Source organism: Quercus robur, chromosome 7 (genome assembly GCF_932294415.1).
Source record: "Quercus robur chromosome 7, dhQueRobu3.1, whole genome shotgun sequence".
Classification (NCBI taxonomy): domain Eukaryota; kingdom Viridiplantae; phylum Streptophyta; class Magnoliopsida; order Fagales; family Fagaceae; genus Quercus; species Quercus robur.
This window is the reverse complement of record NC_065540.1, coordinates 3,406,692-3,421,174: the sequence shown is the minus strand read 5'-3', so window position 1 is coordinate 3,421,174 and position 14,483 is coordinate 3,406,692. Positions and strand designations below refer to the sequence as shown.

Sequence of the window (14,483 nt, the reverse complement as noted above, 5' to 3'; positions counted from 1 at the left end):
TTTACCAACTCAGTAGTGAGCTGGGAGTTTATATGTTTTTTTTTTGGGTTTGGGTTGGTACGAGAGAGACTTGACGATGAGTGGTAGCCGTGGATGAGGTCATGTTTGAACGGTTTGGATGGGAGCCACGTGGATCTACTACTTCTCAGCCGTGCAATACATTGTTGCTGACGAGGATCTTTGTCAGTGATATGCGGTGCGGCGCATGTGACTTGCGAATGTTCTTTTATTTCTTTTTTTTTTTTTGAGAAGAATCTATTTTGGGTTTTTTAAATGGGATTTGACGTGGTTTTGTTTATTAACTTTATTTTACACTTTTCAAAAGAATCCAAAACATACAAGCTTATCTACGGTACAGCTTTAACTATATTCAACTAATTTAAAATGCATAATTTACATGATTAATATAATAATTTTACATAATTTAAAATATAAATAAATTTTAAATTTGATTAATTAAATGTAATATTTTTTTTTTATTATACAACTACCAATACGGTGTCATGGCAAGTGCTGTAAGGAGTGGATGTTCTTGGATCTTGAACGTTGTTATTGACAAGGTTGAGAGTTGGATCCGGATTTGTAGTGTAATCGTACGGTTGTTATTTTATGGAAAAAGGTGATTGCGAGTGAGAAGAGAAGATGATTTGCACTTTGCTAAAACAGTGAAAGGAAAAGTAGGAATGATGATGCGGTGAAAGAGTTGCTGGTGACTGGTGGGAGAGAGAGAGAGAGATAGACAAATTGGTTGGCTCCGTCGGCAACTGCCCTCTCTTCACTATCACTCTTTCCATATCATAAAAAAGACATTTACAAAATTGCAACGTTATCTACACCCCTTTTTCAACCTTCTTTTCTTTTCTTTACCAAAGAAAAGCATTCAAATTTCAATATTTTTTAGCAAAAATTAGAGATTTTTATTCGGCTCAAACTAATCACAGTGCATTAGCTGCAAATGTGGATGTGAATCTTCCAATCATACAGATACTTGCATTTTCATAATATACAAAATTAATCGAAGAATCCTTTAAAAAAATTATCGTTTGTTTTCTTTAAAAATTTCATTTTAATAATATTGTATACAATTGTAATGAACATGACACACCCTCACATGTGCAATAACTTCCCATTTGGTGGATGATCTTACTTTATAGATGTAGGGACTTGAGTTTGTTGAGAGAGAAGTTGTATAAATTGTGTAATTTGTCCAAATAATTGTCTTAGGGTATTTATACAAGTATGCACCCCTTGGTAAAATACATGTTTGTTGTGAATATGTATATCAATTCTAAGAGTCACACCCTTCAACAGTGGTGGCTCCAGAAATTTTTCTCAAGTATTCCTTAAGAAGTATAAATTACACAATCTAATAAAAGAGATTGATCTTGGGTTTTTTGTTCCTAGGGTCTATTTTGCATTTGGGCTTGCTATGGTATAATTTTTTTGGGGCTTCTTTTTGCTTGAAAGCCCCAATATATTGTTCAGTAGAACAAATTATGGAGCAAATTTAATTTTATTGGCATAAAAAAAACTAAAGGTATTCCCAAATTTTTTTTAAAGGGTAGACAAATATAAAAATTTAAATTATTATATATAATAAATAAAAAATTTCAGGTCAAGGTGGTCCTATGACCACCCTGGCCTTCAAGTGCCACCACCCCTGCCCTTCAACTAATACATTTCTAAATAAACAAATTTTATGTCTTGTGAAGCAACATCTTCTACCAAATGGAAAGTTATTGCACATGTGAGGGTGTACCATGTAGTAGGAATTGAAAAAGTAGGTAGAAGTACAATTATTGTCACTCTTCACCTCACCCACCTTAAGATTTTTTTAAAACTTTTGGGACCCCACAACTATTCTATAAAGGAAATAACATAAACTAAAAAAAATTGAAAGTCTTATGCTTTAATATTATATGTCCTATATTTTTTTTACTTAAAAAACCAATTAGTACAAAAATACAGAAGAAGTAAGACATAATAATAATAATAATAATAATAATAATAATAATAAAGCATCCAAGCAATCCTTTAAGTGTAGGTAGACACATGACATCACTCAAAACTCGAAGTATCACACTTTTAACTATGAATTTCAAATATAAAACACTCAAATTATAATGACAAATAGTATTTTTTAGATTATTTTAGATAAACATTAGTTTGTCATGGTTTTAAGTTTTAGAAGGGTTAAATATAAAATTTTTTAAATCCAAACTTAAAACAATTTTTACATATACTAGTAATATTAATATTTTTTAAAAATAATGTTTCAGGGGTTCATGGTCCCCTTGGTCTAAACAACTCCCCTTGGGTTGCATCACATTACTTGGGTTGAAATCTTTTTCAATTCAATCCAAGATATAAAAGAAAAGAGGAAAAAATAAATAAATAAACCTAGTCTAACCCGCCCGTTAAATTATGAAAAGCCAACATAAGGCATTCAATTGGGTTGGTAGGTTAAATGCAAACTCTCGGTTCTCGTAGAGTGAATCCAAACAGATCTTTAATTACATTTTTTTTTTCAAATTATCTAATTTGAACATATATTTAAATAAGTGAATATAAAAATAATTTTGATAAAATTAGCAAACTAGTACTTATAAATAAGTTATTGAACCAAGTCCAAGACATCTTCACAAACAAGCATTAGAATTGGACTAGCCAGTTAGTCCAGCTAAAAATTTGAGTGAAAACCCAATAGATGAGCCCATTGGACATTTGGACTAGTAACTACAGATCCAAAAGAACCGCCGATCATCAAAGCATGCAGAGAAGTTGTGGAAACCAGTGAAACTACAATCTTATAATCATGTCAAATTCAAATAGAATGGTAACACATGGAAATACTTGAAAACATTCAGCAAATAAAACAAGATATATTGGGGGTATTACAACTTTTTTACTGCAAGAGGTTTATAAACTGACGTGTGATTCCTAGAAGTTTACTGTTTTTTCTTTTCCATTCTTAACTTCTCAGCCGCTTAAAACTTGCACTAATGATATTGTTCCCTTTCAACAATTGATAAAACTTGCACTCATGATATTGTTCCCTTTCAACAATTGTTATTTTGTGTCTTAGCAATGAAAAACCTTTTTGTAGAATAATGAGAAATTATAAAGCTAATAGGGACATGCCTACTTCAAGTCGCCAGCCTTGGATAATGATAAGACAATTAATTATTATTAACCATCTTTCATAATTACAAGTTTGATTAGAAAAGGAAAAGGGAATGACACATAAAACAATGTGTACAAACCCTCTTCAAAGAATACAAATCACACATAAAGGGAGTAACAAACATCAACAAAAGGCATGGAAAGGAAGCTGCCTAAGTCACGCATCCAGGCAAACAATGAAATAATAAATCAATTAGGAATGCCTACTTCAAATAACCAGCCTTGGATGATAATAGGACAATGAAATTATTACTGACCATCTCGTTTTTTGATAAGTAAAAGTTTTATTAGAAAAGGAAGTGGGAAGATACATAAAATGACGTGTACAACTTCAAAGAATACAAATAAAAAATAAAGGGAGTAAAAAAAATCAACAAAAGACATGGAAAGGACACCGCCTAAGGCAAGCATCCAATCAAACAAGTGTGCAAAATATGCTCTGAGTACATAAGGACGCTCCTCCATCAAAGACCCACTTGTTCCTCTCAAGCCATGGATTCCACATGATGCATAAGGGCAAAGCTTGCTGCACCTTAGCTGCTCTATAGTGCTGATTCCGCTGAAACTAACCTTGCCAAAATTGCAGCAGCTCTCAACTACAGATTTGGGCATCACCTGACTTAGCTCAAACAGAGGGAGGACACAAGATCAAATGTCCGATGCCACACAGCAATGAAGAAGCAGGTGATCAATAAATTCCCCACTATGCTTGCACATACAACACCAATCAACTATCAATTTATACCTCTTAGAAGGTTGTCAACAGTTGGGATTTTTCCAAGAGCTGTGTAGTCCACCCGAAGAACACCACCTTCCATGGACCTTGGCCCTTCAAATGCTCTTCCAAGGAAGGGTGCAAATTCCTGTATAATTCCTAAAGGCATCATAGTGCAATCAAACCTTAAATACTCCATTTCTTTACTGGCATCTACACTGCTCTATCAGAACCAGAAAAGGAAGGCAGGTTAAGATAAAGAATCTCAAATTCTGGAAAGGCTGAAGGAATTGAGGATTCCAATGTCTACCCTCATTATTGACCATCTATTTGAAAATCCAATTTGGACGTTTTGAACCATATTGGGGTCACTGTGGAACATTCAGTAAACACCTCCCCTCCCCCCACCCCTGCACCTCTTTTTTCGGGTTGGCGGAATTCTCATGATTGCCTACATGCAAGAAGGAAACAACAAAGCATGCAGAGAAGTTGTGGAAACCAGTGAAACTACAATCTTCGCTTCGCTGACAGGTCAAACTAGAAAAAGATTATGTTACATGCTATATCGTTGCATGGCCCATTACTTATATACTAAGAGTTTTGGTATGTAACAGAAACCATTAAGTGAACAATAATGAGGAACCAAACCTGGAGCTTGTTGACAGCAGTAGTATCATGATATAGGAGTAAAAGCATGCATTTCTCCAGCAACTTAACACCATCCTCAAAGCTCAAGTTATCATGCCACTCATCACGAAGAATTGGCCTTACAAGGTGATTCCCAAATCCAGTGGCCACATGGTTGTCCTCAAAATTTACGCCTATCATGCTGACCTGGATAAGAATCACAAATTACAGATTGATTAATATCCTTAAATGCAAATTGCTTACAGTTCTGCAACAAATAAAAGGTATAGTTGAGGTTTACCATGCCAAGGTATTTCTGTCCATTTTTCACTCCACCAAGTATAAATGAATTCCATAGTGGATTGAACTTGTTACGCCTATTATACATCACTCAGGTTAAATAGTTGTGCACCTCTTTAGGACCTAAAGAGTTCCTGTCATCCCACATGTTGTCATATAGACTGCAAAAATAATCCTGATACCGACAATCACTTAGCAAGAAGTTAAAAACAATACAAGCAAACACAAATACCCAGAAAAGATAACAAGGAAGGGACAAAAATTGTGATGTTCCAGCTTTTGCTACTTTCCAAGTACTTTTTTCCTCTTAAAACAACCTGCTTACATTAGCTCATCAAGATAACGGAGAATCTCCTGAAAATCACTAATTTCTCCACTTGCACCAAGAAGAGAATGTTTTCCAACTGGCTTCAATCGCTCAACACTCTTGTATCGCAGGGTATATCCATAAGAACCTGCCAATTAATCCATACATGATAATGAAAAACCAATAGAAAAGTATCTCGCTGTTATAGATGAGCACGAAAAAGTGCATATCCTCAAATGTTTCTAATGAGTCATGACATCCAAAATCAGAAGTTCTGGAACAAGTTAATAGCAATTCCAGGTCAGGAGAAATACAATATATCTCACAAATAAAGATGCACCTCAGGCAGTATAGAAAAACCAAAACAGGAAGAAAAGAGTTGATGGTAGATGATGGTAACAATGGGTGATAGAACACATCTAGTCACTACTCTAACAAGTAAACAAATTGCCATATGATTCAGACAGAAAATAAATTGCCATGTGCATATCTGGGATCTAAGGCAGAAGAATCAATTGCCCTCAAATCAGCAAACACAATGTACAACCACCCTAACCCTGACTCCAAAATGAATTATTGAAACTTTGGAGTGTGTGCTACATTGCCACTCCTTTGAAGTTATCTGTTGCACACTACGCATACCATAGATGATAGTATTTACAAAACTGGAAAGAAAGCACTAAATAATAAAAATAAAATCCACCAATATGGAATGGTCAGCCACATGGTAAAAAAAAAAAAAAAAAAAAAAAAAAAAAACCATAGTCGAACAGGGAAATCAAAGACTTAATAAATTCAAGAAACATAACTTCATTAGAAAAAGACCAAAAGGGGCACGTCTCCAAAGTACACCATGATTATACAAGAGGGATGCTTAAAAATTAGCAGAAAACTTATCTTCCAAGAGAAGCAATTAATGGAAATCTTTAATAAAATAAAATAAAAATAAAAAAGTCCCAGTGAAGGAAAGTGAGAAATCAGCCACTTAGCAAAATGTAACCATCTTTGGCTAGCATTCATTCTTTGATTTGACATGTTTCACGCATTTTGCAAGTGCCATGGACTGAATGTGTCCAAGCATTTGAAATTAAAGTATATCATAGAGAAAAACACTAGTAGAATATGCATTAACCATGTCAAAAATAGAAGATAAATAGCAAATTTGCCTTTGTGAATATAAAACTAAAACCAAAATTATATTCTTGTTCTTTTTTTTCTTCTTCTTTTTCTTAAATTTCTCAGCAGCCAAAGGGGTCCAGGAACGATATCAATCAAGTCATAAATAGAAGAAAAAAAAATGAATATATGAAATTGCAATTAATTATGAACTGATTTAGTATCTAACCTCCCATGTCAGCAGCCATAAGAATTCCATCCTTGTATTTGATAGCAACTATAGATGTACCAGTGACATATGGATTCCTAAACAAACAAAAAGGGGTTAAAAACCTTTTTTTTTTACATAAAATTTATGTTGTTAAAGATAACAAGCCCAATCCAAGTCAAGGCCCCAATCCTACTTCTACTTGATGTGCAAGCAAAGTATTATACTTGTAAAGCAAGTCTTGTAACCATGGTGAAATGTATGATTAGTCTAGGGTTTAGCCTCCTCTAAATATTCCACATTTAGAGGTAGAGCCTCTTTTACAAAGTGAATTTGCTATAACACTGCTTATTCAGAGTTGTAAAAACTCAAAGCTTTTAAAGATGAAGAAAACTAAATAGAACTTAGTTTTCTTATTGATGAGTAAAAGTGATTACAAGCAACTAAGAATTGATAGAAAAAAATCTAATCCCTTATATACAAAATCTGGAAAAGAAATAAGCAAAACTAACTAACTTCCTTGATTAAGCAGGAAAACTATTTTAATCTAACCACTAATTACAAGCTAACATGTGGACTTAATTCATAACAGAAATTAGAACTAATTTGTCTAAGCGTTTCACTAAAACAATTACTAAAGAGATTGCAAAACATAGTTGTGTCACTAAGTGTCATCAGGTCCTCATTTACACAAAATGACCTCGTTTATTCTTCAGTATCACTTAGTCTTCTTTTGCGTTTTGTACTCTGGACTTGTATCTTCATTTCAACAATAGTTAATATGCCAAAGTTGGTTTCCAAATTTTTTTGAGTCTTCTTTTGCACGCACACCTCTCCAAGCAAAAAACAGAAGTCGGCTAGATCCAATAGAGATACACGTAGCTTTAAAACAATGGCCTTTCATGCTTCCAAATCATATCAGGATTAGTATTCACAACAACTGCCCTCCCAAGTACGGAATGTGATCCAATGAACAATATCTACATGAAAAAAAAAAAGGTTAAGAAAAAATTAAGATATCCAAGCCAACAATTTAAGTAAACTAACAAGTAATAACACCAATAGTGACACCAAGGAATTGTAAAAGGTAATAAAAACTTAAAAGCCATTTCAAGGAAAGATCCTTCACATAAGTTCATGATATTTGCAAACAATTTAAAGCACACAATTCCAGGAAGATAAGGACATGCCTGGTCCTTCTCATATACTATAGCCTATCCTCTTGACATATTAAATAAACATATTGCAGGAACATATTTGCAAGAAAATGTTTCCCGAACAGCCTATTCACTGGGAGTGTGACAAGGCTTTTCTAATATTTTTAATTCCTCCTTTACTCTATATTCCCTTTTTTTTAGGAAATATTTGAAAACAGAAAATGACCACTCTAAAATTAAAAATGCAAAGGGAGTTCAAATCTCAAAAATTCTTGAACGCGGCGAATAACAGATTGGAAGAACATTGTAATCATAGAAAACTGAACTAGATGATCATAAGATTGAATGCCTGTTAGATTGGGAAGATTATTTAACATCTTATGAACTCAACTTACCGTCTTCCCGTTACTAGTTTGAATCTCAGCTTCCTCTCCATTTACATTTATTATTTATCCATCAATCCAAACTAATTCTGGATCTCCAACCCAAACGTGAGAGCCAATAACAATGTTCTTTGGCATGCCCTGCAGCAGTTGAAATTTACAATATTATACATGCTTAAGATCAAAGCTGATACACAAATATAAATTTTCTCATCATTTTTTTCAGGTAAAATAGAACACACACACACACAAGTAACAAAATAGAAATTTGTTATATGCATATACAAATGCTAGCATTGGTGTGTGCCACAACAGACATTGATGTTTACATTCAATAAAAAGGAAGCTCAAGAGGGATTTCATGTTTTAGCTCATAAATTTCCAGACAAAGAAACCATGCAGATAGAGATCTCAATGGGTATTAACACACTTAGATATAGTTCATTCAAGATTTTATAGCAAAAGTTTAATCCTGTAGTTGAAAAATAACCAAGCATAGATATCATTACGATCATTTTTTATTTATAACATTATCAATCTACTGAGAAATGAGAACCATATGGACATCCCTACTACAATTGGCACTATTGTCAGCTGGCCCCAATATATTAATTTGAATTCAGATGATGTATATATTTCAAATATTTTCTACTTCAATGGGAGTTTTACAAGAATAGCATGCATACAAAATGTCTGTAAATGCCATCACCCTTTTTTCTTTTGTAAATCCAGCAACCTGATGCTTTTTTTATTTCTGAATTTTCACAATTTGTTATATACAAAAGTAACAGTGTCATAAAATTCAGAGACACCAAGGTTCAACTGATGTTTGAGAATTGATCTGTAACAACTAAATCCCTGGCTATGAACAAGATTGCACAGTAAACACTAATTTTTTCCCCCTTGAAACTCATGACATAACACAAGGAACCGTGTCAGTTGACGTGTCTAATTGAGCACTAAATCGCTGACGTGTCTAATTGAGCTGTCCAATTCTTGAGCATTAGATCAATTGAATGGCTAGGATTAAAGCATTAGATCAGCGTCAGTCATTTCTTCTCAGTTCTCAGCTTCAACTTCAAAAGCCATGAAAGCTTTATCACTATCAACCTCATCGACTCCACAAAATGAGGTATTTACGATTCATTTCACACATTCACAAATCTCTCCCCCAAAACCCTAGCCCCAATTTCTTCCACACAACTCAAAACCCTAATCCTAACCTCTTAGCCCCAATCCAATCCAAGCTCCCATCTTTCAAATCCTCTTCTGCTCAGCCACCAGCTCCATCAGAGCAAGTCTCGGCGATCGTCGATGATCTCTCGGGTCTCACTCTCCTCGAGGTCTCGGACCTCGTCGAAGTTCTTCACGATAGATTGGGGATCACTGAGATGCCGCCGACGATGATGGTGATGATGCCAGGGATGGTCCCTGGAGGACTGAAGGGGAAGGGCGGTGGTGCGGCGAAGAAGGTGGAGGAGAAGGCGGAGAAGACTGTACTCGATGTGAGGCTCGAAGGGTTCGATGCCGCGGCCAAGATCAAGGTGATCAAGGAAGTGAGGACTTCTACTGATTTGGGGTTGAAGGAAGCTAAGGATTTGGTGGAGAAGTCGCCTACGCTTTTGAAGAAAGGCGTGACTAAGGAGGAGGCTGAGTCGATTATTGCTAAGATGAAGGAGGTTGGCGCTAAAGTTTCAATGGAATGAGGTAATGTTGTAATGTAATGTAGTCTTGCCATTTCTGTGAATTTCTGAGTTTTTGTAGGTTGGTATGTGAAATGTGATTGAATTGGTTTCGTAAAAAATGTAGGTGTTAACTTATGCTTGATATGTTGTTTGGAGCACTGTGCTGCTAAGATATTAACGTTTGAATGAAAGAGTTCTTAGAGATTATGGATAGTGTGTAGTAGTACGGTTTCCAGACTTTTAATATTTTTTCTCCTTTTTTGTTATTATACTAAAAAAAACCATCCTTAATTCATAATAATTAAAATAAGAAAAGAAATGTTTGGTTTCAGAAAAAATCAACAAAATATTAAATTTTGAGGGTTTCTTTTATTTATTTATTTTTTTTTTAAACATTTTTTTTAAATTTTTTATTTTGCTTACATGAATTTAATATTTTGAGGATTCCAAGAAGAATTGAGACCAAAAAAAAAGTTAGGGAGAGCGACTCTATTAATTAACTCAAAATATAGGGTCCTACTATGTAATTTAAATTCAAGTGTTTGCCCATTTACCATTCAGAAAAGGAAGCAAACCAAAACAAATGACAATAATTTCTCAATAAAATGCAGAATTTCACACACTGAATCATTTTTTTTCATGACCATACTTATCCGTTTAGGAAGCAATGCCACTTTTAACCATGTCGTGAGATACTGGAATTTGCCGAGCCCATTGAGAATGCCTTGTTCATCTAATTTGCCAAACATAGAACCAATGCCACTCTCAGTATCTAAAGTTGAGGACTGATCTTCACACTGGTCACCACTATTTTGTTTGTGATCTGAATTAGTAATATACAAATACTTTCTACTAGGCAACCGCAATCCCCATTGAACCACAGAGATCTGCCGCACCAAAGACCTCTCAGATTCTTTTTTATCTGGCAGAATAGAACGACGAAGTAATGGCCAGCCGGGTTTTGATTCTGCTAATTCTTTTATCAACACAGAAATTGAACTAGACGCTGCTTCTTCCTTCTGTGCTGGCATTATAGCCAAAGAATTGTCTTGGAATACCTGTCTAATCAAGAATGGAATTTTCATTACTGAGGTGCAATGGATAATGATGTTTATGGCAACAGAGGACAGACAGGGATGTAAGTGAGTCTTGATTGGTAGTGATCATCTTCTCTTCCTATTCGAAGAAAATTTTGTTTTCCGTATTCATATGGCCAAAAACAGTGAAGCAACTCTTCTGGCCTTCTTTTTCTTCTGCAGATTAGGGTTTTAAGCGTGAAAATGTTGGAATTAAGTAGAGAAAGCCATAGAGAAATGAGAAGAAGGATGTTAACTTTTAAATTGATTTAGATGATGGTTCCCTAAACATGTAATGGGCAGGGGGGTACTAGACAGTCGGTGGAAATTGGGCAATTACAACGTCATTAACTTGCACTTAAATTGTTGAGATGCACTAATGATATGCATGCTCCATCTAGTATGAAATAGACTGCTTCTCACATGGCAACCGGCAGAAAATACATGTCAGTTATTTTAAACCTGGACGATATGTTTAGATGTATCACATAAACAGCCTAATGTTCCAAGGCAACAATGTTAAACATTTATTATCAATGCAATGTTACTGAACTACTATACTGGTAAAATAATGCTTGACAATTTCAATACCTGATCTTTGGTTTTTATTTTTGGTTTAGACTTGCTGGGGGTAATGAGGACGAAGAACAAGAAGTGCGAGGCTTTCTTGTATGGATTGTCAACATCAAGGGCGGCTGATGTTAATGCATCTCACTTGAATTACTTTTGGCAAGTTATAGAGATTAGTTTAGGTTTCTTCATAGTGCAGGCATTCTTTGTTATAACAGCTTTCCTTATTTTCTTTAACTTGCAAGAAATGCATTCAAGCAAGTTACACTCAGTTGTCCCTACCTTGCTTCTCTTTTGAGTAAAAATTTCTTTCTCTTTAAGACCTATTGTGAAACTAGTTTTTGAGGATGAATTCATTCATCTCATGGACTATTTAAGAATTGTACCATGCATCTATTTCCAGTGGCTTGTTTCTGCTGCCAGAAATAACCTCACCACTTGACATACCCGAATAAAAGGATGCCTAAAAGTTTGAAGAGGACTGGAATGGGTGTGTTTTTGTGTGTATGGGCTGTCTCATTGCCTGTTTATCTTCTAATGAACTATTGTTCATTACCGCCTCTTGAAGTTACATGTTTTTGGTCTAAATCTTATGTGAGTTAGATGCCACCCCACTCGGCCAAGTCAATAATTATTTGTTCAGATTAAAGTTCTTTAGTCACTAGAGGATGAAGGTCTTGGTTGTGCCATATTTTAATGTGACTCATGCAAAGTGTACTTGACCGTTTGGTTAGGGGTGTGGTCGCTCGATGTCAGTATTAGTGCATTAGTTTAATGTTTTCCTTTGCCACTTAAGACTGCAGGGACCTTTTGGGCCATGAATAAATGTTAAGGACTAAAATGAAACATTTGTAAAAGTAACATACCATTCTGAAATATGGAGCAAGGTTGAGTACTATAAGTGTAATTTAAACTTTCAAGTTTCTACTCATGCGTCTTCTTTCAAATTATAGTGTGAAACAATTTAATGTTTCATGCTAATTGATTGTAATATGTGGTGCAAAGAAATCCGCAAATACTAGGAAGAGTACCAAGTTTCTAACTAGGAAGCTCCCAAAGCTCCCATTTCTGAGGCTAAACTATAAATGTTATGCATTTTTGGAAAAATCTTGATGGATTTTAGGATGGTTGACTTGTAATGTAATATGGATAGTATGATTTTTTTTTTGGGGTAGTTTGAATAAATTGTGAGAATAACTAACGGGGGATCTTTCATGAAGAGTACAAAAGTGTAGGGACTGAAATTGTATTGATCCCAAAACCGGATTGGGCTCAAACGTTAAAGGCTCAAACAATAAATTTGTAGAGCGTGGGTAGAAGAACTAGATTTATCTCAAAAGAAAAACGATTAAACTCAACGATTCAAGATGATATGACATAAACAAGATTATCGAATTTATTCTCGGAACCAACTATGTTATTTTGGTTCATATGGTTTTCTTCAAGAAGTAAATTGTATCAGAGTTCCAATCCTTTTTTCAGTGCATTCTTCCAGGTTATATACTGCAATCTTTATGTCATCCTTACCATACACGTATATGTTAGATTAAGGGGACTCCTTCCTATCCCATTTAACACTTCCTGGAACCATCAACTAGTAGTTATAAGGCTGTATGATTACTGTTTAGGCATTACTTCCACATTAATGCGGTCAGAGAGTTGGTTAAGAGGCAATTAATGCGGAGATCACAGCATTTGAAGATATTTGTCTGCCTTTTTACTCTTATCCCTGGTCCAATGTCCTACCCTCAGCTGTGACGTAACCCCGTAGTAAGTCCATGATGATAAGGCATTTAGATTCACCTCGGACACATGTTGCCGAGAATACTTTTGTCCACGGACACTTATTGGACCCATCTCACATTGCCTCTACTCCTCTCTTAACTTTATTCTACTCGTAGCCTTATTTGGGTCTCCTTGGATGATCTAAAGTCCTCGGATAGGGCCATAGGCCCAATTAGTACCGCTTTTAATAATACTTCCTGATTAACTGGCCTCCACAAAAAGTTTTTTTTTGTAAATAAAATTCTTTTTTGGGGTACAAAAGTAAAACTTTTTAAAGATTTGGAAAAATGATTAGCTTTTAGTATTGTTCACATCCACTATTATATAAATATATTAATCCTATTCTATGCGGAGATGGGTCTTAACATGGATGATTGATGTGACAATTTTTGGTTGGCAGGCAGCTGAGACAGTTTTGGTTTTACTTTTTAGACAGAAAACTATGACAGGAAGGACAAACCTATCTTCAAGGTGATTGCACTGCCAGGTGGTCTATCCTGTTCTTTCATTTCTTTGTTGTGCTTGACAGTACAAAATAGGCATGAGAAATGCTGTTTATGATCGGTCTGGAAAAACTTACGTAACTTGTAATATTTATTTCTCTTTATATTTAAGTGATTTTAAAGGATGTGTTTCTGATCAAGTATTAATCCTTAGTTTCGGTTAAAAATAGCAACTCTCTTCCTCTAGTTTTTGATTTATAGAATGCTGCTTTTTACATCTGAAGAAGTCTATGGTAATGCATAGCTCCCTAGTCCTGGATTTATACTAGGATGCATATCTGGATGTTGTTATTGAGAGCTGCAGATGCTATAGGGCCCCCACAGTAGAAAAAGGCCATCACTTTGTGCTGGTCCCTCAAGGTGGGTTGGGTGGTGGCAAAGGCCCCAGTCATGGTTTTGTTAGATTTTCTGTTGCATAGTTAGTGAGTGGCATATAGTGCACTGAAAAAATGATTGTCAAATGCCAACAAGCTCTGCTATGCAGATGCTAGAAACCCCAAGTCTGGTCCCTCATGGAGGGTGGTGGCAAAGGCCCCAGTCATGGTTATAATAGATTTTCTGTTGCATAGTTAGTGAGTGACCAATAGTGCATTGAAAAATTGATTGTCAAGGACAAAGTTTGGCTCCAAACCAAATTGGAGCTATATTTTCCAATATTTTATGTAGTAATTTGTAAGACTATCCATGTGTATTATTTTAAAAAGTCACATAACTCATTAGAAAAGTCATGTAACTAAAAATATACATAAATGATCTTTTCAATTACCACGTTAGCTAGAGCCAAACTTTTTTCCAATTGTCAAATGCCAATAGACAAAAGGGTACAGAGACTTTTACTAATTGTTGTGTTTTGCACTTAAGCATCTTT

General features: G+C 35.0%; 1 protein-coding gene and 1 pseudogene across 3 annotated transcripts; one reads left to right on the top strand and one right to left on the bottom strand.

Annotated features, from left to right (window-relative positions):
* Positions 1-4,331: 4,331 nt before the first annotated feature.
* On the bottom strand, positions 4,332-6,598 carry LOC126691780 (proteasome subunit beta type-4-like; annotated as a pseudogene).
* Positions 6,599-9,030: 2,432 nt separating this feature from the next.
* On the top strand, positions 9,031-13,755 carry LOC126691778 (uncharacterized). 3 transcript variants are annotated; one of them, XM_050386941.1, is made up of 2 exons: positions 9,031-9,703; positions 10,343-11,345. In XM_050386941.1, the coding sequence occupies exon 1, from the start codon at positions 9,124-9,126 to the stop codon at positions 9,700-9,702; it is 579 nt and encodes a 192-aa protein (XP_050242898.1). In that variant the 5' UTR covers positions 9,031-9,123; the 3' UTR covers position 9,703; positions 10,343-11,345. The 3 variants fall into 3 exon arrangements, with proteins under 3 accessions (XP_050242898.1, XP_050242897.1, XP_050242896.1); XM_050386940.1 differs by lacking the exon at positions 10,343-11,345 and adding an exon at positions 13,513-13,755 and having other exon boundaries at positions 9,032-9,703; XM_050386939.1 differs by lacking the exon at positions 10,343-11,345 and adding an exon at positions 11,378-11,809 and having other exon boundaries at positions 9,040-9,703.
* Positions 13,756-14,483: the final 728 nt, after the last annotated feature.